The sequence below is a fragment of the Molothrus aeneus genome, chromosome 15, assembly GCF_037042795.1.
Source record: "Molothrus aeneus isolate 106 chromosome 15, BPBGC_Maene_1.0, whole genome shotgun sequence".
Lineage (NCBI taxonomy): Eukaryota > Metazoa > Chordata > Aves > Passeriformes > Icteridae > Molothrus > Molothrus aeneus.
In genome coordinates this window covers 6,525,883-6,548,173 of record NC_089660.1, presented here as the reverse complement: position 1 = coordinate 6,548,173, position 22,291 = coordinate 6,525,883, and the positions used below count along the sequence as shown (strand labels likewise).

Sequence of the window (22,291 nt, the reverse complement as noted above, 5' to 3'; positions counted from 1 at the left end):
AGAAGGAATTGCAGCAGCAGCTCACTGAGATCTCTGATGTTCCTGTCCTCACTACCAATAGGTTGGCTATTGAGCCCAGAACTGCAGCTACTTCAGGGAATGCTTCATAATTTTGGCCCAAAAAGCTCACAGGACACACAGATATTGAAAACAGACACCTATGTGCACATTGGGGATGTTTCTGGTTTATCAGATTCCAAAATCCAGTTGCAGAAGACTAACACCTTGTTTGTACTGGATTACTGCATGCCAGCTGATGGAAGGGAACTCAACCACTCTAAAGTAACTATCTGGATTTGCTTGGCCACACCCTGAAATTCTTCTATGATTCAATGAAAAAAATGAAAGAAAGCAGGATCATAGCTCAGCTTTCTAGTGCTGGAGAAGGACTGCAGTGAAGGCAGATGAACTGGAATTTAATGACACTTGAATGTCTGTATCACTGAAGATGCTCATTCTCCTGGGGAGTATGGCTCAGAGTAAGGCTCTGCTCTCTATCACATAACCTGTGCTGTATCCCAGCTGGGAGTCTCACCAGATGGAATTTTTTTTGCTTTATCTTCACATCTGCTGAGCCACAAGGCAAAGGGTTGGCTTCTCCTCTACCCCAGGCAAACTCTGTCCCTTACTCCTGCCCAACCACAGCTCCTGGTTCCCCCCTCTGGAGCCAGTTACCAGCTGGGATCTGAAAGGCCTTGTGGTCAATTAATTAGGGTTAATCACCCTAATTCCTGTTTGCAGCCGCGGTGCTGAGATGCACAAACTGACAGCAGTGTTCACACAGGCACAGAGCACCCAGAGCTGGGGAGAGGGACCCTGCACACGGCTCCTGAGAGAGGCCAGCTGGAATTAATGCACATTTTCATTTGCTGCTGCTTGGTTATACACCCTCTGAGGCCAGAGGGCTAAAATGCAACTGGAAGCTGTTATTAAAGGGGAGCTGCCATCAGCTTTTGTGGCCTGGGGACACAGTTCCTTGGTTCTTTCTGCTGTTCCCTACAAGGCCTGGGAAGTGCATGCTCAGTTTTAATGAGTGTTTTGTGTGTGCATGTGCATGTGTGTGAGTTATCAGTCCCCTGCCCTGCTGGAAAACCCCATCCAGCCTGTCCCATGGGACCTGTGATGGAGTTGAGTGGGTGTCCTGCATTTGTGCTCTTGCATGAGGCCCTGATGGTTTCTGCTGAATCCTACAGAGACTGAACAACACTGTCAAAGGTCTTAATTGCACCTGGCCAATTAGCCAGGTGAAGGTCCAGGAACAATGCCTTCTGTTGCCTGCATGCAACAGAATAGACTGTGCTCCAGCAGCGGGTCCACACACAGCAGTGAGAAAGGATTGTCTGCCTCTCTCCTGCTTGCTGCCTGCAAAGGGCAGAGAGGAAGGCTGGTCATGTTGGAACAAGAGCACCAAAATTACCAGGGCACTGTTGTCAGGGAACAAAAAATAATAATAACTTCTGCTGGCAAGAACAGGGCTGGGGTGGAGGTTGCTGGCCCCCTGCCCTTGCTGCAGGGGGGAAAATCTAAGATAGTTAAAATAGCCAGAATCAGGTTTGCAGGCACTGAGGCTTTCACAAGAGCTTGAGAAGGGAAGAGGTTGTCCTCCTAAAACCCTCTTTCTCTTGTCTTACTCCTGTTTCCATTTAACCTTTTTATCTTTCTCTTCCTACCACCCCACCTCTTGTTCTGACCCCACTGTGCACTGCTCCATGCTCAGCTATGTGTTATGTTAATTCTGAGGAGCAGCCATGCAACCATCCCTTGGGCCTAAAGAGCAGGATGTCCTTCCCTATGGAGAAATCTTTCCTTGCAGGGAACCACAGACACCCTGGGGAAGCCAATGGACACAGTCACAGCAGAAGAAACACCAGAAGAACAAGCACTAGATAAGAGCTGGAGACAAATAATCCAGAGCAAGAGGACTCTCCAAACAGCCTTTCAGCAAGATGAATGGCTTTGTCCTGACTCCTCCTGCCACAGCCTCCCAGTTCCTCCTGGTCCTGTCTGCACTCAAACCCCCTTCACATCAAATCCTGAACAAAACAAGCTGAAAACTTTTCCAGCCCAAGAACACCCCAAGCCCTGCTACCTGCCCATCTCTCCATGTATCTCTCTACCCCTGTCTCCCACAAACCCTGCTCCACACCAGCTGCCAGGCTGGGCTGGAGAGATTCCATTGCCCATGGCACAGAGCTTTCATCTCAGTGCACAGTTTTGTTCCCTCTTCTCATCAGCCTTTCATGTGTTTTCCTCCTTTTTCTCCACCCTCTTTAGAGAACTGAGAGCTTGGAGATCTTAGAGCCTTTCTGTGATGTTTGGGAATGCTGGAGAAGCCCAGGACAGTTACCATGGCTGTTCCTGGTTCCCCTGCGAGGCCTCAGGAGAAGTCAAGGGGCCCTGCTGGTTATGTCCTCACTGGCCAATCCACCCCATGTCAAGACACTGAATCAAACACACAACCAGCAACTGAATTCGGTTACTTGCAATAGTGTGTCACTCTGCCCTAAATGATTATCCAGAGCTATTCTGCAGGGTTATTCTGGGTGTGGGTACACCTGTTGTAGCAGTACATCAGGACCTTAATTCCTATTAAGACACAGGATGAGAACAAGCTTCCTCCTCCTCCTCTCCCTTTGCCTAGAGGCCACTACCAGAAATGTCCTACCTAGGAGAGACTCAGACTGACCTCTGGCCCTCTTGTGCTCTTATTTCAGTGCCAGTGCGACTTATTTGTCTGTCCTTTGATGAAAATGACCATGTGGGATAGGCCAAAAGGAGATGTCTTGATCACAGTCTTCAGCCCTGCAGCGGGATAACACTTTTTTTTAATATAATCCTGTACTAATGGGGATAACAGCAGCTCATCTTCCAGCACTGCACTACCAAGTTGAGACCAAAGATTATTGTTTTACTCTACTAAATGGAGCAACTAGCCTGCAGAATGAAAATACTGCTGGGTTTCCAAAAGGCTGCCTAGGGCCCTGAGCGTTAGACAAGTTGTGATATTCCTCCTGGCAGCAGCAGCAAATGACTTCTCTTTAGATACTGTAAACATGAGGGTATAACTGCTCCGTTTATGCCAATGTTCACAGGTAATTATAGGTTCTTTTGGGTGACATGCAAGTAAAGTAATGGATAACTGAATCGTCATCAGGGTTGGAAGCAGGACCTTAAACAACCTCCAAGCTCAGGGTTTAAAGAAGAGACTTCCAGCAACTGTCCAAGAGATAAGATCAGCCCATGAGTTTCTTTCAGAACTGACAAACTTATCACTCTTCTCATGCAAATCACCTGAGTACAGGGAGAGATGGAGAGGAGATGACTCATACCTGAGAGAGCTTTTTTTGTCAAAGATTGGATTAATGGGATGGCTCAGAGGTGAGGTGTCTCATTAGCAAACATTTGGATTTTGCCAGTCACTCATTTTCCTATGGAACAGCCTTGGATCGTGACTTTGCACTCAAATGGGGCTGAAAGCTTTGCCTGCAGCATAAAGGCTGAATTTCCTGCAGGGTGCATGGCTGCTCAGCTGAAGAGGGGAGCCAGCTTGGTGTCCTGACAGCCATCCTGCTCCACATCCCATCAAAAAGGCAGTGGTTTTGTGCCACAGGGCTTCTGAAGGAACATTTCTGCAGAACCCTGCATTGTGCAAGCTGTCCTGGGGCTGCGTTGTGCATGGCTGTTTGGATTATGTGGGAAAGTTGGATGCAGAGCAATGTCCTGAGCAGGCTAAAAGGCTTCTGGCAGCACAGACAGCTACAGCTGTGGGCAGCAGTGGTCACAGTTAGCTGACATCTCCAGGTGCATTTATACAGTGCCATGTAAACACACCCTGTGACGACCTTGTGACAAAAATAATTTAGTATTTCATAATAATAATAATAATAATTTCTTTCTTCCAGCTGTAGAGCACTGCCAGAGAGCCATCACACCACTGGTAACACGTAGCTGAGAGCAGCACCAGCCTTTTCCAATCCACCCAGCTCCTCATCTGAGAGCAAGCTTCCATCCCGCTGCAGTAGCTGAACTGCTTTTATCATCTCCAGGAGATCAAAGTCATGCAATTAATCCTCTCCCATACTCAGGCTCTGTGCCCTCCCTTCCCTCCTCTCCCAGGAGCTGATGGCATGAAGGGCTCGGCACAGCTTTCCCTGCCAGACTGGCCCAATGTCAGCTCTGCTGGGATACTTTGAGGAAGCTGTTTACACAAAACATCAGCGGGGTTTTGATGGCTCTGGAAGATCTGGTAAATAATCCTCAGATGAAAGATATAGTCTAGGAAGATGGCAGAAGAGGCTTACTACACTTACTACATTAATGGTGCTGGAGAATGGGTGGAGCCTTTAAGTGCAGTGGAATTCATTTTTGTTAATCCTGCCTGGGTCTGTGTCAGGAACAGTCACCTCCAGAAGGGTGTTGTTCCCTGGCTCAGGCTGTGCAACAGTTGTTTACAAGGGGGAAGATTAAAAGCAACTGTTTAGGGCTTTGAAAGCAGCACATTTGTGTCATTCTAAGAGCCATATGGATGCAAATGGCAGCCCTCAGGTTGAGGGTTTCAATCCTCAGACTCCCCACAGAATGTATTTGGAGACTGGGACTTTTGCTGCAGCAGAAAAGTGTGACAAAGGCAGCTGTGTGGGCTGTTTGTATTGAATATGTAACATCCTCTGGGCACTTGGAAGCCTCAAAAACAGATGCTGAGCTGGGTCAGTCTTACCTGTAAGGAGGTTAATGGTGAAGAGTCCCTGAGGATTTCCAGTTAGGATGTGAAAGGTCAGTTTCCCCTCTGAGCTGGAGTCTGGATCAAAGGCATCAAGCTGAAGGACAGATGTGTTTGGTGGGGAATTCTCCATCACAGAGGCATAGAAGACAGGTCTGGACATCTGAGGTGGGTTGTCATTGGTATCAGTGACTTCAATATAAATTTCAGTCACAGAAGACAGAGGAATTGTTCCCAGGTCAAGGGCCAGCACAGTCAGCCAGTAGTGAGATGTTCCCTCCCGGTCGAGTGATCCTATGGTCCGTATGGTGCCTAGGAGAAGGACAGGGAGTGTTTGTGAGGGATTTAAGGAACTCAGACTCCTTGATGACAGAGCAGTCTCAAGTCTGCTTCCTGCTCTTTGCTGCACACGCAAACTCTCACACCCACCTTGTGTGGCTGTGAGATTGTGTGAGGGGCTTGCTGCTGCTGAGGTTAATTTTTGGTACACGGGTGATAGAGAAGACCTTGGTATTTTGGGGCAGGACAGACGTTGATCTGCCATTATTTTAAAGAGAAAAACTCCTGCTTGTTCCTACCCAGATCCAGGGGTAAATTAGTACATCTCTGCAAAATCAAGAAAGGCTTGAATGCATAGAACATTGTAAAGAGCCAGGCCAAAACTAGGTAGTTTAATCCTTCAAGGTGCACTATTAAATGAAGAAGTCCTTACCTGTGTCCTTTTCAATGTGGAAGACAGACAGGCCAGTGCCTTCTCGGAGGAAATACTGAACCTCTCCATCTTTGCCCCTGTCGATGTCCTTGGCTGTGACCACCATCACTGACGTGCCCTTTGGGCTGTTCTCCTGCACCCAGCCTTTGAAGACAAAGGAGGCAAAGCGTGGTGGGTTCAAGTTCTCGTTGACATCAATGACGTTCACTTCCAGGTGGCAGAGGGAAGAGCGAGAGAAGGGCTTCCCACTGTCACTGACCTGCACGGTGAGGTTGTAAGAGTCCCTCTTCTCATAGTCCAGCTCCTTGTCCAAACGGAGCGCCCCAGTCAGCTTATCCACATGAAACATCATCTCCTCATTGTTGATGAGGCTGTACCTCACCTCCCCCCCAGAGCCAGCATCAGGGTCAAAAGCTTCCAGAAACAGGAGAATGGTCCCCACGGGCAGGTCTTCGGGGACCTTCACACTGTTGAGGGCTGGGAGGCACTGAGGGGTGTTGTCATTGACATCCTCCAGAGTCACGACGAGGTCTGTGACAGAGAACAGCTGGAAGCCTGTTTTGGGCTGGTCCCTAGCTTCTATTTTCAGCACATAGCAAGGCCACAATTCTCTATCCAGAGCACCTGTAACTGTCACTTCTCCAGTGACACTGTTAATGGCAAACTTGTCTGTGGGGGTTAGGAGGGAGTATTTTACTCTCCCATTGTCATCTGTATCAGCATCTTCTGCTTTCAGTTGAGCTATTGTTGTCCCTACTGCTACATGTTCTGGTATTGCCACCCAATAGGCACCTTGAGTGAATTTAGGAGTATTATCATTGGCATCCAATACATTCACAGCCAATAGTTTCCAAGATGATTTCTGTGGTGTGCCAAGGTCATACACAGTAATGTTGAGAATGTAAAAGCTGGTTTGCTCATGATCTAAGGGAGAAAGGACTTGAAGGAGACCCAGTTCCAGGTCAATTGTAAAGCAGCTATCATCATTTCCATCTGAGATCACATAAACCAATTTTCCATTAAAACCAGTGTCAGGATCAATGGCTGAAAGGTCAGCAATAGTTGAGTTGATGGGAACAGTCTCTATGATATCAATGGATCGTGGAAAGCTGTCATCAAACTTAGGAGCATTATGGTTTATAAGGTGCAAGTTCAGAGATGTTTCATCATCCTGCCCATGGCCTTGAGACTGAGACTCGATGGAGTGTATGATGGTTTCTGTCAGTTGCTTCAGGACTCCTGTTTCCTCACAGTGCATTTGGACGGGGAGGCCTTGGCTGACCACAGTGATGTTTACAGATGTTGGCAAAGCGTAGTTCTCTCCGTCTGTTGCAGTTATTTTCAAAGAGTAGAAAAGTGGCTGTTCAGAAGGAAGATCTCGCAGAGATATTCTAAGGGATATTACTCCAGAGATGGGATTCAGTTCAAAATGCTGTAAGTCGTTGCCAGACTTGATTTCATATTTGATATGCTGCAGCTCATCACTGTCGATTGCAGAGACCGTGGCCACAGGGCTCCCAACTGGAAAGTCCCGTGGGATGGTGCCACTGCAGCTTGCCTTCTCAAACACAGGAGCATTGTCATTGACATTGCTGAGTGTGAGGGAGACGTACACCTCAGTCTCGTGGCGGAAGGGTGAGCCCCAGTCTGACGCCCACACCCGCAGGTGGTACCATCTCTGCATCAGCTCGTAGTCCATTGACTTGGAGGTGGAAATGACACCAGAATAGGGGTCAATGACAAAGGGAACTGATTTCTGGTTGGCAATGCTGTAGGTGACAAAGCCATTGTCTCCTTTATCTTCATCTGAAGCCCTTACTGTTAAGACACTGGTGCCAGGAGGAACATTTTCATCAAAGGCCCCATGATACGAAGACTGAGTAAAACTTGGAGCGTGATTGTTGCAGTCGGTGATGTCAACAATAACAGTGGTGGATGTGTGACTGTTACTGCTTGTAACTTCAAGCTCAAAACTAGACTGCTCATGGAAGTCCATTGCTCTGACTGTAGTTATCAGTCCAGTGTGAGGATTGATCTTAAAGCTTGTGCTGTCAGGAGTAGGTCTCAAAATGTATTTAAGATTTGGGACAACTGGTGTGATCTTCACCATAACAACTTGGCTTCCAGCTGGGGAGAATTCACTGAGCTGGACCCGGTACACTTCTTTCTCAAACCTGGCAGAAACATACTTGGAGGGAGGTATGTGGACAACTCTGACAGGAGAGAACAGTGGTGGCTTGCTCTTGTCCTTGGCTTGCACACTGAGGTTGAAACCAAACGGGTAAAGTAACCAGTTTATCTCTTTGTTTGACACAATCATGAACTCAGTGCTCCCGAAGTAGGATCTGATGGCTTTGAAATGCCTTCCTGGATCTCCATCCACAAACTCGACCGAATCAATCCCTGCTTCTGAGTCACCACTTTCTACAGAGAGAGTTGCATAGATAAAGTCTTCATCTGAGTCAGGTGATGTCACCTTCACCGAGGAGATAGAGGGGGGTTTCCTGGCAGATGGCTCCACCTGGATGGTGAGACTAGCCAAATTCCCAAAGCCATTCCCCTCCGTGATCTTTCTCATTCTGTCCACAGCCAAAACCTGCAGGTTATGCCTGCCTCGATGGGTACTGTTCAGCCTGCCTGTGACCATAACTGCCCCTGTGGTGGGGTGCACAGTGAATAGGTTGGACTTGGTGTTGAGGGCATAGTAGAACTCAGCGTTCTGGCCAGCGTCAGCGTCAGTGGCACTGAGCGTGCTGACCACTGTTTTCAGAGGAGTGTCTTCTCTGATGGACACTTTGTAGGAGGGGGGTGAAAAGAGAGGTTTCAAGTCATTTCTGTCCAGAATATGAATCAAGACTTTGGCCCAGGCTTCGTAGGCAAAGGTGCTCTCTGTGGCCTTGATTATTAACATGTAACTGTCTTTGACCTCACGGTTTAAAAGTGCTGTGTTGCTGCTCCTGGTTCTTATTCTCAAGAAGCAGAAATCCCCAATCACGTGCTCCTCTGTTTTAAACAGACCAGTGTTGTCCCCAGAAGCTATTCTGTACCTGATGTCCCACTCAGGCTCTCTCTTGTAAATACCCATCTTGACGTAGCTCTCCACGTAGGTCTTGGGGGCTGAATTCTCATAGATGGTGGCATTGTAGAAGAAGTGGGTGAAGTGCAGAGGGGAAGTGTTGCCCTTCTCACAGCTGGCCTTGTGGACCACACAATGCATGAGGAAAACAGCAACACTCAGGAAGTGACTCCTGATGGAGACTTCCATGGTGCGGTGTCTCCTTGAGCCCTGCAGGTGTCAAAGGAAGAACATTGGTAATTCTCATTAAGGTCAGTGTGTTACAGATGAAATTCTGCAAGGGCTCAGCCTCACCTCCCTGCTCTGTCTACCCTGACCTTTATTGATAATACAATTGTTAGCTCAGCTCTTCTTCCCTCTGTCCCAGTGACAGATCTGTCCTCCCACATCCCCACGTTGGCTCAAATTTCTTCACCTTCTCTGCTTCAGTTTCTGTCTTTATAGAGGGGGGAAAATGTGCTAAGTCATGCAAAATGCTCTGATCAGGCTAACTTGCTACTCTGAACAATCTTGCCCTCCCTTCATTCTGCTTTCTCCTAAGTCAAACAGCATATCTACCCTCTCCACCCATAATCCAAACTTCCTCTTGTTTTGCTTCTCCAGCCTCCCATCTCCATCTTAACTTCTCTCTTCACTGATGTTTCTGAAAATTATCTTTGAGAGTCAAAATACAAACTGATTTATGTGCCTCTCTGTGGCTGTCTTCCCTTTTCTCTCCCTGTGCTACAGAATGTGTTGTCCTTCCCCAGTAATGATGGGGAACACATGCCATGTTGTAAAAATTCCTTCTGAATGTGCAGCCCCACTATGTGGTCTTTCCAACAGCTTCCTCTCACTTTCTAGTCAAGCCCTGTCTCAATTACCTCAAAGTTCTTCTAATTCACAGGCCTGACCCTGCTGCCTCTCTCCTCTGTGCTGACTGAAGGAGCAGGTTTCCAGCTGGACACTTTGCCCATGTCACCCTCAGCCCTTGAGTAATCTCTCTGGCTGCTGCCTTCTCATGGCAAAGCCCCAGGGTCAGGATTCCTGTGGAGGATCTGCTGTCCATGACCACCTTCCATCAGCTCCCTTCTCCAGCAGTTCCCGAGCAGCTGTGGCTCCATGGTTTATCAAAGGTGGAACTGTGGCTCCATGGTGTATCAAAGGAGGAACTGGGGAGCACATATGTGATTAACAGGGATGTAACTTTATTAGGGAGCTTTGCAGAGCTTGTTAAAGGATCAAGGCCTGTTCTTTTCAAAAGCTAAGTGCACGCTGCTGTGTGTGCAGTTAGGGGTTGAAACCAGGGATAAGCTAAATATAGGTGCATATATTTCCCCTAGATATCCTAGGAGATCTTTATCTAGAACTGTTTCTTCCTGTTTTAAATTTAAATTATATATCAAGTACCTGCCAGTCATTTGGCACATTCCTAATTTAAACAGGGAAGACTTGTTTTTCCAGACACTTTTTCAAGACTCATCTCTTTAAGAACCAGAACTAGTTCAATTTGTAACTCAAGTTGAATGTTAGGAACAAATTGTTAGATCCCAACTAAGAGCATGTGTCATATTCTCTCACTGAGGTATCTAATTACTGATAAATACAAAGCTGTAAATTTCATATTTGCTTCAAATCCTTTTCTCCTTGGTAAATAGAAGCCAACCATCCAAAAAATCTCTCTGTGGTCATTCCTTTTTGAAACAACTGCTCTGAAGCTGAAGTCAAACTAGCAGACGTTGGAGAGAAATCAACACAATTAAGTTTTGACAAAATTCAGACTCATTTTTACATGCCACCATTTCACTTCTAGGAAACACAACATAACCCCAAATGCACTTCAAATTAAAGAAAAACTCGGGGGGGCAGAGATGGGTGACCCAGAAAGGCACTGTGGCTCCTTCTGAGAAGTCGAAAACCATGTTCTTAAAAGCTCTGCTTGTTGCTCGTTACTTAACAGCCCTTCAGAGCTGTGCAGCATGTAGGGACCTGCCTAGAGCTACTCCCTTGCAGCATTTTCAACTGCTGAACCTGGAGAGGAGACGTTGGCAGGCTGCGCACGCGTGGCTGCGAGCGCCGGGGCCAGAATCCACACGGCCCAGAGTGCAGCAAGGCAGCAGAATCAACCAGCAACCAAAGCAGAGCTGCTCCACCAACAGCAGACTTAATGAATCCGATGGCTTTGTATCTGGGCTAATTGACTTTTTAATTGAATTGTACTCGAACGGCAATGTGAACTCATCTCTCGTAAGACATCAGAGAAGCCGCAAAGCAGAGACGTTATGAACTCCACAACCACAAGAAAAGCTGGATCCAGAGCACATGCCTTCCTGGGCACCAGCAATTCAATATGGGAGGATAACCTTCAGCAAGGAGTGGGTTTTCTGGCATTTAACAAGATGCAAGCTTTCGTCTGAATCTCTCCTGGAATGTACTTAACCTCCCTCTTCCCTGTGTTATTTCCTGACATCTAAGAAGGGCTTCACTTAACATTGCTGCTTTCCCCCTCTGTATTAGCAGGGTTTTACTCCTCTGTCCAGATAATTATTTTTCAAAACCTGTTGTGACCTCAATATTTCTTAGAGCTTTGCTCTCAATTACAAGCTGGACTGAGAGCAATCAATGGCTTCAGCAGGTATTATGAGGGATGGAGAGTGACTACGCATCTGGGGCATGAGGCAGAAGCCTCATTTCCCCTGGAAATGATCTGAAACTTTGAAAGACACGGTCAAAACTCAGGGAGAAGTGTCTGGGAGGCATCACCATCAGCTTTTCAAGAGCTTCTCTTTGGGTCAGGACCATGCTCAGTTGAGCAGTATCACAGAGAGCCTGTGTCCCCTGACAGCAACTTCCCACCCTGGGCCTGGAAATCATCCCCTATGACCTGCAGCTGCAGTTTCTCCTTTAGTAGGCTGCACTGGGAAGCAATCATGTCTGAGGGTCTTGTTTCTCTTTCTCCAGCAGGGTTTTAATGCAATTTGAAGTGTAATAGATCCCCCAGGAGATGTCTGTGTTGTCCCTGATCTGTCCTCTGCTTCTGGAATCATTTATGCCACATTCACAACGCAAAATTATCCGGGACTGGGACATTTTCAAGGGCCATGGGGAAGATTAACAGAAAAACAGGGGACAGTGCTCTGAAGACAGGGGAAATCTGGTGAATTGGCTCAGCTCCAGGGAAAATCCTGTTGGGACTGACCCTGGAAGATGACAGCAATGAACCAGCAGAAAAGAGTATGACTTTTGTTCCATGGGTTGAAAGCTCTGCATAGCATGAAACCAGCAAAAAAATCAATTTACCAGCCCTTATTCCCAAATGCAGGTGGCTACCAAGGAGGAGCAGCACTGCCAAGCTCAGGGGTCCTTGCCACGGATTTCAAGGATCTCCAGATGGAAACTGGGTGAAATCAAACAGATTTTTCATGCAGATTAAGAGAACCATTCCTCCTGTCCGTGTGCTGTCAGTAATTAGTGCACGACCCATGGGACCTGCGGCAAGGACCATGCACACCTCAGGGCTGCCAGACCAGCTGCAAGCATTTAACACTTGAACACCCTCACTTGCCTCTGGTCTCTTCACCTCATGGGACCATTTCTTTCTACTCCTGAGTGCTCCAGTTCTCTTTGGTGGCCTGCTGGAGCTGCTGCACTGGGGAGGCAGCAGTGCTGAAGGGAGCCCTCGGTGGGATGGAGTGTGGAAGGCAGGGCTCGCTCCCACTGAGGGAAATACCAGGGCATCATTATGTGGTGATTCAGCCTCCTTTCCTAATCACCAGGCGAGGATCAGAGAGCCTCGGGGGGCTTCCCCCTCAGCCCTGTGGATGCAAACTCCCCACAAAGGCAGTAAACAGCCGGGGTATCTCTAATCAGAGCCCGAGCGCGCGGCTAAATTTAACATCCAAATTGTGAACCTCTGTCAAAGACATGCCCAAATCTGCTGGCTTGAAACGAGGGAACAAACACAGCGCTGAGATTCAAAGTGTGTGCGTGGGGAGACCTTGGAGATGGGTGATTTGGGGGGGTTGGTGCAGGGAAAGGCTCTTCTGGCCAGCTGGGGTGAGTGGCTGGGGCAGGGCCAGGGGGTCTCTGGGGGCCCTCCCAGGGGTCTCCTGCAAGGTGTGGGCTGCTCTGTTTGTTGGCCATATCACAGGAAAGTGCTGCAGCCTGCCAGGAAGCAGGTGTGGCCCCAGCCCCACCTTTTGATTCCCTTCAAGAGGAGCATTTAAAAGCAATAAAAACCCAAAACACAAAACAAAGCGAGTGCTGAGTGCACCCAGAGCAGCATTCCCCTCATGAGCTGTGGTGGGGGCTTGGCACAAGGTTTTGAGATCAGAAGCTTAAAGAAAAATCATCATTTTCACTGGAAAAGAAGGACAACTCTTCCCTTACTACTCTTTTGCCAGCATGCATCACAAGTTTTCTTTCTGCCTCTTGTTTTCTTCCCTCACCTCCCTCCATTTTCTCTCCCTTTTTCCTTCAATACAAGAAACAGCCTCTTCCCCATGATAAGGACCAAGCAAAATCACCCCCAAACACATCAACTTCTTTGTCAGAGGCTGCAAGAACAGGGAAAGACAGGAGATGAGACTGGCTGTTCAAGTAATTATTTAACGATGCATTTCAATGGCCATTGTGAAACAGAGAGCAAAGGGAGCAATCCTGTAGATGGTGAGTACAAGGCTTTGGGAAGGCAGCAGGAGATGGGACACTGTTCTCCCGGCTTGGTGGAGCAGAAGGGGTCCAGCTACAGATGGGGCAATGTCCTTACAGCTGCCTCCCAAACAGGACTGACCAGAAAGCAGTGCCTGGGCTTTCAGTGTCGCAAAGTCACAGAGTTAAATGGACACTGTGTTGGCCACGTCTGTGAAATGTTTTGCTTCCCAATGCTGAAGTAGCCTGTGCTCACCCTGCAGGGAGGTTGTGCTGCTTGGTTAATGTTTGCCCTCTCCTCTGCCACAGTGATTTTGGTGGGAATTTGATCCTTTTGGATCCATTTGGGGAGCTCCCTGATGGCTGCTCACAGTCACCCCGTGGGGTTTGAATGCTCTGTGGAGATGGGTATCCTTCAAACTGTTTTCTTGGACTTTGAAAAAGAATCAAACAAAACCATCCCATCCTTGGAGATCCTGCTCCTGCCTTTGGTTGTGCAGTCTCTGCTTGGTTTTGCAGTGCACAGGAGAAACATGTCCTGGAGGTACTACACAAAGCCAGAAAACTAATGAAAAGAGCCCCTGAAGTTATGGTGTTTCCTTCTTCAGTGTATCTCGGGGTTTTCCAGCGCCTGTGGATGGTTTCTTAGGGCTGATGCTTGCAGAACTGCCTGCACCAGCCTGCTTGGGGGCTGTGCTGGTGTGGGTGCAGCTTTCTGCTGGACTTGCAGATTCCATCCAGGCACAGTTGGGCTGTTCCTTCCCCCACCTCGACTCTCCAATCCCTGAATGGCTTGGACAGAGTTTTGGAAATTGTTTCCAGGTTGCTGGGCAGCCTGGAGCAAGGTGGCTGGACACGGAGAACCTGGAGCACGTGCCCTTCACCTCAAAGGACTGTCCTTGCTCCCGGTGTCCCATGAAATGCTGTCAGGGCAGAGCCAGACCTGTGCCACAGCCATTCCACAGCTGAAAGGGGCTGTGCACTGATGGGGTGGGCTCTACTGAGGGCATCTCAGCTGCAGAGCCGTGGAAAGCCGTGGGTTAATGAGTCTCATGCTGGCATGCAGAGCAGGGACTCTCTCCTTGGCCTGCCCAGCGTGGCAGGAGGTCACACACATGTCCCTGAGCACAACAGGTACAGCCCTAAAACACTACAGATGTTCCTTCACCATCTGCCAGCTAAACCAGGCAGGTGCTTTAACCCAGGGGGTTTGGGTTCCCCAAGGAGCTTGGGCTGGCAGCCTCTATGGGTGTTGGTGAACAGAGACTCCCTTGAAGGAGTTTGGGGAGGCCTGTGAGACACTGAGTTGTGTGGGGCACTCTGGGCCCCAGGCTGGGAGGGGGATCTGGCAGAGAGAACCTTGTTCTCTGTACTGCTGCAGGGCTTGGTGAAAATGCTTCATTCTGAGGCAGCCCTGCCCTCCCCAGACCTGGTCTGCTGTGGCCAGGGGACCTGTGAGGGGTCCTGCCAGGACCACCCTTCAGGGCTGACGGTGGGAACAGGGGGGGATGCTGTCCCTTGAGTGGTGCAAGACACAGATGAGTAGAGCCAGAGAGGAGATGGCAGGATGGCCTTCCAGATGGGAAGGGTAGTTGGGAAGCATTTAGTTACTCTGATGTCCAACTCCTCCTTCCCCCTTACAGCTGGGTGCTTTTGCCACCTTTGTGACCGTGCCAGGTTCCACAGGTTGGATGCTCAGAGCCAGAGTGACTCTAGAGGCACCCTGCTCCATGACATCTTACTGTGGCCTCCTCCAGCCAGCCACTCACCCCCTTCCCCCTGGGACATCTCACCCATTCCTCCATCCTTGGGGCTTTGCCTGTGCCCTGGTGCTGCTCCTGCTGCCCTGCTGTGACCCTTCATTGGAGCAAGCAGGTGCTGTGTGTCTTTGCCTCCAAGCCATCCTCTGTCCCACAGCATCGCCAGGTACGTGAAGCCAAAGGTCACCTTTCCACCTGCAATGTGCATTTCTGTCTGCTCTGTGAGGAACCCAGGGAAAGCTGGATTTTGCACTTGTGCCAACACCTAGGCCTGGCCCAGATGTGTCACCTAGCTGAGGTGTCACTGTTGTAAGCTCATCTCTTAGGCACAGGACAACCTGAACACGCCTGAACTCTCTGCAGAGTTGTGAGGGTCAATGATCTCTCTCTGTCTTGGCATTGCAGCATCATTCTAGAGCAAGAGTTAACTGAGCAGCTCCAGAGCTATGGAGCCCTCAGTGGGGTCTGGGGCTTGAGGGAACCTTGCAGTGCCAGCTGCCTTGCTGCTGGCTCCTGTCCCAGGGCAAGGGTGACAGGAGGGAAGTGAAGAAGGGCTGTGCAAGGGGAACCATCCTTATGCATCATTCCTGATCCCTTTCCTCTGCTCTCCCCAGTTATGGGAGCAAAGGGGTAAATCCTGCTTATGATCCAAAAGCTGCCACTGCACAGATAACCAGAGAAGGTGTTGAGGAGCTGTGACAGCCAGGAGACAGGGAGAGACAGCACATCCCACTGTGGCTGTCATGGGAATGGGGCACCTGCTGGCTGGGACAAGAAACAGCCCTGGGGGCTGAAGAAGGGGCAGCCAGTGTTGGTAGGAAGGAGATTTGGTGGGAGCTGCTCACCAGGCAGGGGGTGAGGGGCCCTGGGGTTGGGCAGCAGCCCAAGCACATTGGCACAAGAGCCAGGTGGAGCATGCCAGGATCTCACGTGAGTGTGCCCCAGCTCTGCTGCTGCTGGGACTGTGCACCACTCACCCTGTGATTCAGATGCCATGGAGGCTTGTAGCACCAAGGATCTCATACCTCAGTCACTGCAAGCTATCTGTGAGAGCCCACAAGGGATCCTGGGCTCTTCTCTGATTGCTTTCTCCTGCCAAAACTCATACTGAGCCTTTCACCTTTTCCTCATGCTTGGGATGCAAGTTACCTTACACTGATAATCATTCCCCTGTCTGCAGACTGCTGAGGGATTTGGCTGTGTGGGACCACACTGTCAATCCTGCTACCCTTCAGATCCACTGGCCAGCTCCAGCCAAATTTAACCAGATAGGCAAAGACTTGAAAGGATTTAACTTTGCACAAGCTTGTGCAGAGCAGCAGGACAGAGGAGACAAATCCAAATTAAGACTCCCAGCTGGAAGAAAAAGCTCTAATGTGAGCCCAACCCGATTATTAGACATCAGAGAATCCACACAAGAGGGAGCGCCGCAGGCAACCCGGCTTCATGAATTCTGCTGCTCACAAACCAGCTGTTTACTGAGGTGCTGCAAAGCTGGGAGAGCAGAGGTCCCCACACACGACTCACACCTGACCCACGGACACCAACAGGGCTCGGCTCACCCCAGCCTGGGGAGAGCAGCAGCTCTGCACAGCCTGAAGGGGCTCTGACCCTGCGAGTCCCCACTGCCACCTTAACTCAGCCTGGCTGTTGCTAACGAGGCCACTGCCCTCATCACCTCCAGTGCCCTTTCTGCGATTCCCCGTGGGGAACACACATGTTATCCTAAAATCGCTAAAATTCCTTGGGAAGGAGCCCAGAAGCATCTCGGCGTGAAAGCTGCTGAAGGACCTTGTGCCCCGCTGGGTGCAGGTGAGGAGGGACAGCTCAGCCTCGCCTGCCCTGCAGCACAGCCCTGCCCTCACCCTGTCCTCCTACCCGGCAATTCTCATTCACCCTGCAGACCTGTCCCCGCACTGATCCGACGGTTTTTCTCCTTCCCCTGCCGGTGCTTCCCTCCTGCTGCCCGCAGGTGAGCTCGGAGCGCAGCTCTGCTCTGCCTGCAGCCCCTCTCTCTCCGTGTCCATCTGTCCGCCTCCAGCTGCTCCTTCCCGCCCCTTTCCTGCCTTTGGAGGCAGCGTAAGGACACAGAGGACAAAAAAATGAATGAGACAATCAAGGCATCAAGGATGGCTGGCCAGCACGCCAGTTAACCGTGCCACAAAAATTCCCTGCAGCAGGTATTTATTGAATGCAAACTGATAGAAAACCTTCAGCTCCCAGAGCTGCCCGCAGCCTCCCACCTCCTGTGCCGTGTCCAAAGCGCTGCACAAGCTGCTGCAAGGCCAGCCCGTGCCCTGGGGAGCTCGGCGTTTCACCGGGAAAAAAGATCAACCCGCAGGACAGACGCGTTTGCCCAGGCTGGCCTCACTGCCACAGTGTGTCCTTGTCAGCTCTCCCAGCACAGGTCACTCCCTCCTGTTCCAGACTCTCTGCTTTAAGTGTGTTTCTGAGATCTCCTGCCAGCGCAGCACCTCTGAGGGGCCAGCACGGGTGCGTGGACACTGCGTGGAGCACCCGTGACAAGCAGGCTGGGCACAGAGTGTCCCTGTCACCCGGGGCCATATGGAGTGGCTATTCATGGCACAACCCCCGTCTCCCGGGCTGCCTGAGTCACAGCTTCTGTCCAACGCGCAACCCAGCCACGCAAAAATAGTCACACGATGGAAGAGCATCCAAGTAGCCCTGCCTGGCTACCTCTCTATTCTCTTTCCCAAAACGATCAGGTTTGATTGCTTAGTGGAGGAGCATAAAAAAGAAGGCACAGGTAACCTGTTCCTCCTCCCACTTTTCAGCATCAGTGCAAGTACCTGTCTGATCTTGGGCTATCGCATTTAAGAACCTTCACTGGAGCCATCCATCCCAAATGGATCAAAACCTTGTTAGAAGCCAAACACAACTGTTGGTGTCTGCAATATCCTGTGGCAATTTGTTCCAGAGTTAATTATGCCCTCCATACAAAAAGGAAAGTGTTTCCTTTGGTTTATTTCAACCCTGCTCCTTGTCCATTTCTAAGCTACAAACCTTCCTAGCAGGCCTTGCAGCCTGCCCCTCCCTGGAGCTCCGTCTTGCAAGAATTAGAGAAGAAAGTTTCTTTGCTAATAAAGCAGTACCTGCCTCATTGCCAAGGAAAAACTGTGGTTAGAGGAAAAAATGCTTGCTCAGCAGATCAGCTCGTTAATAGACAATGCAGCATCCATGCTGCCAACCCAGTTTAAAAAATTTAAAAGGGCTCAGGGGTATTTAATCCTCTTATGTTTGTCCATGATACAGGAGGAAGCCCGGTGCTAACTGCTCGAGGTGCAACTGCACTTGCATGCTCCCCACGTGGCACGAAACAAAGCGAGGTGCAGGGAGCAGGGAATGCCATTGCTGCAGCATGCAGGTAGTTGGAACCATCCTGCAGCACTTGCCTTGGAGCAGTTGGCAGGAGAGCAGGATGCAAAATGCATTAGCTCCTCACAGATGTTTGATTCCAGGTGTTGTGCCTCCTTTGAACTCTCCCTCTGTACATGAGCGATGCTTGTTTGTTTGTGGGGTTGGGAGCTGCACTGGTTTGGGAACATTAGGGTTTGAAATGCATTCATGGTACAAGGGAAAGGCTCGGGAGAGGAGCAGATCCTGCTGCACTCTCCCTCCACAGGCAGCTGGGCTCATTTTGGGACTGTCACAGAGCATGCTGAGCACAACAAGCAGGCTGGGAGAAACCCCTGGCTGTGTTAGAGACCTCTCCCTGCCCAGACTCTCAGGAACCCCAATCCTACAGCACACAGGTGTCTGTCCCTGAACCATTCCTGATAAGGTGAGGTGTGCTGCACATTAGGAGATGATAAAAGCACACAATGCCAAGCCCGGAGACTTTGCTGTCCTGAATCCCGAGATAGCCCAGCTCTGCCCAATACAGACTGTTTGCTTTCCATCCCAAAGCTCCTATAACCTCACAGGTCTGTCTAGCTGACAGCTTGGAGAGCCACGGCAGCTCCCTTCACATCCCCTGCCTGCTCTTTGCCTCTCTGAGTGCCAGAATGGGGGAACAGAGCAATCCATGTGCCCCTGCCGGAATCCAGGGCACCCTGGGCGAGCAGGAGCCCGCTGGCCACAGCCCTGCCTGCCCAGCAGAGCCTGCCCAGCTCGTACCACCACACAGCCTGAATTTCCACACCACCTGGGAGCTCTCAGCCCTCCGCAGCCACAAAGGCAAAGGAGCAGGAGCTTTCTTTGAGGGTTTCCTCTGAAGCAACCCCAGTCGCGTGACCGCTGATCTTTGCCCCTCTGGAGTGTGCTGTGCTCCACCGAGTCCAACTTCAATTTCCCGGGAGGCTGATTAGCTGATAACTGCAGTTTGGAAGGGCTGGCTCCAAGTGCCCAGGCCTCCCTGCCTGTATTTCCACCTCTTTTATCAGGGCTGCACACGTACATAGGAAATAATTCCTGCACGCCCTGAAGTGGGACTGGGCTTGCTCTGTCTGGGATTTCATCCCATCACAAGGCACTGGCAGTGAATGAAGGTGCAGACACACAAAAGGTGCCTCTGGCTTCAGCTTCCTGGCTCTGCTGCCCATCGTGGAGGGGCACAAGGGCAGGTGAGGATGTACAGGGTGTAGAGGGAAGCTGGGCAGGGGAAAACCAGCGCTGTGACTGCACTCGGGGATCCCCAAAGCACAGCCCAGTTCAAGGTGACAATGGAAGTGGCTTAGTGGGGCACGTGGGGACAGAGTTTGGAGCTGTACCACCTCACCCTGGTTAGCAGGGCTGTACATGGCCAATAGCTGAGCCCACAGCCAGACGCCATCGCTGCTCCTGCCACAGCTCATCCATTTACTCCAGCACAAACTTGCTCCCTGCCGAAATCCTGCCCTGCTCAGACACCTGGATTGCTTCTCTGCTCACTCCCTCCACACCTGCCTTGCTCTGCAGCGTCGCTTTTGCCTTTGATACCTGGAGCCCACCTGCTTGCACTGGCTGCAGCCTGCTGAAGCTTCCCAGCTAAGCCAGATGCAAACAAGAATGAAACTTTTTCTGCCTCCTTCCATAAACCCCGTGCTAGGGCTGCCAGAAGTGAGGAAGAGATGAAGGGCTCTGCATCCCAAAGCTCTCTCTGTAGGTGAATGCTGCTCCCAGCAAAAGTTACTCACATGCAAAAGCAGTTTCACGATTAAATCTCTGCATCCTCCATGCCTTCCTCCATCCATGCTGCACAGACTGCTCCCTGAGTCATTCCCACTCCCCACACCGGCGAGCAGCGTGCCTTACCTGTTGCAACAGGAGAGGCACCTCTCCTGAAGTTCACTGCTGTCTGTGCGCTCCCTGCGCTGCAAATCCTCTCCGGCAGCAGCAGCACCTCGCTGCCCGCCGGGGCTCCATGCTGCCTGCGAATCAGAGCAGAGGGCTCCGAGAAGCTCCTGCAGGAAGGGGTTCTGCCGGCTGGAACTCCGGCGGCACCGGCCGGGAGCGGCGAGGGAGAAAGTAGCGAGGGGTGGAACTGGCTCGCAGGAGCGCCAGCCCTTCCGTGACGGGCTGCGGGAGGAGGAGGAGGAGGAGGAGGAGGAAGGGCATCGCCCGCTCCCTCCGTGAAGTTGTATGTGTGTGTGCCTGTGTCAGAAGTGGGCAAGGACCCAAGCCTTAAAGCCAAATAATTGCAGCGCTTTTTACTGTTAGATTAACCAGCGCTGCCCTGAAATCCAGGGCTTCAACTGCAGGGGGGGTGGCGGTGGGCTGGTGGAATAGGTCAGGTAAATCCCTCCCAGCACACCTGAAAAACTCAAAGATTGTTTTTAGCTATCTGCCAGGTGGGTGTTGTAAGGAGGGATGGGTAGAAGGGGGTGGGGGAAACCTGAATCTGCCCTCGGAGCAGCTGCGTGCGAGAGGCGCTTTGAAGGTGGTTGTTGTTGTTGTTGTTTGTGTTGGGGGAGCCCCCAGAAACCTCGGCTGGTGCCAGCGAGCCCCGGGGGCTCCGTGCTGCACGGAGGAGAGGGGATGAAAAGGGGGTCCTGCCCTGAAAAGGCAGGAGGCAGCGAGGAGAGATGGCAGCGTGGGGAGACCCGACAACGTGCAGGAGCTTTGGGGGATTTCTCTGTGTACAAGTGGAGCATCCTGGCTCTGGGGGAGTTGTTCAGGGCTGGACCAAGGTAGAAGGACAGGAACCCTTCTGTGGGTGTTTCTGTGAGGGTCCTTCAGTCCTCTTTGTGCCCTTCTGCCTCCCCTCTTCCTTTCCACCCCAAACCCCAGTAAATATTAACATTTCCCCTTTAGATTGAAGTGAGGTTTGAACAGGGCAGTTCTCAACATGGGAAATGAATGTTCAGCTTTAAGTGAAGTTTCCTTCCCCTCTGGTGTGTTTTTGCAGATGAAATTACCACAAAGCCCTCTGTATAGTTTTAGGGGAAAAAAAAAAAAAAAGTGTATGGAAATTTTAACTTCAAACTGTCCACATAGGTGCCTGACTGCTCCTCATGAGGCTACTACACACAACGATGGCACAGGAATGAGTGGAGGAGAGAGACAGGGTCTATTAACATCCCATTTGAGGAGGAGTGGTTGGCACAAACTTGCACTTTACTGGTCACCAGCAAGCCTCACAAGACAGGAGGTTATTGATCCTCTGGCCACACGTGCAGCCTCAACTGGAACTTGTCTCAAACTAGACGCTATCAATTTAAGTCACACGACACCAATCCCTTGGAAAATCCATGTGATTTCATGGTGCAAGTCCAAAAAGATGTGAAGAAGTTGACCCATGATATATTGGGACTGTTTGGAGTTGTTGGTGGAGATGAGTGAGAGCAACATGGTAAATTCACCAGAAAATGTGGTTTTGATGGAATCAAAATTGGTCAGGAATTTCGATTAAATCAAGGGAGTTTGTACCAGAAACGAGAAAGGAAATGTGCATGGCATGGTGAGACGGAACAATCTCCCCTGGGACACTGCTGGGTTTTGGGAAATCTCTGTAGCTTTGGTGTTTCAAATGTTCTTGTTGGGTGCTCTGCTCACAGCATTTAACTCCACTTGGAAAGTGCCATTGGTTTCAAGCTCATCATGGCCTTTCAGAAACAGTTTGAACTGAATGGGAAGAAGGCAAAAATTTAGTTGGATTTACATGTGCAGCTTGTCCATTTTTTCCAGATGGTTGGTTTGGATGATTTATAGGAGAACTTGTAATGAAGTTTTGAGGATTATGAAAGTGACAGTAGAACTAACAGTACCTTAAAATTGCAAATTAGCTCCTTTTCAATTACATCTCATGAGAAGAGGCCAGATCAGCCAGTGATAGCACTGGGAGGTGCATTTGGGAGGAAGGAAAGGAAAAGTTCCTTCACACAAGCTGATGTCTCATGTCTCACAGCTGGGGAAGGCGAGAAAATCAGGTATTGGTGGCTGGATCTCAGCAGGGC

At 50.3% G+C, this 22,291-nt stretch overlaps 1 protein-coding gene across 1 annotated transcript in view; it reads right to left on the bottom strand.

Annotated features, from left to right (window-relative positions):
• The window catches only part of FAT2 (FAT atypical cadherin 2), a 44,151-nt gene extending 35,454 nt beyond the window's left edge, over nucleotides 1–8,697 (bottom strand). Inside the window, exons 1-2 of the mRNA XM_066560431.1 lie at nucleotides 5,433–8,697; nucleotides 4,718–5,032 (exon numbers count right to left, since the gene is read on the bottom strand). Coding sequence (XP_066416528.1) covers nucleotides 4,718–5,032; nucleotides 5,433–8,697 — 3,580 coding nt within the window. The remainder of the gene's footprint in view (nucleotides 1–4,717; nucleotides 5,033–5,432) is intronic.
• Nucleotides 8,698–22,291: the final 13,594 nt, after the last annotated feature.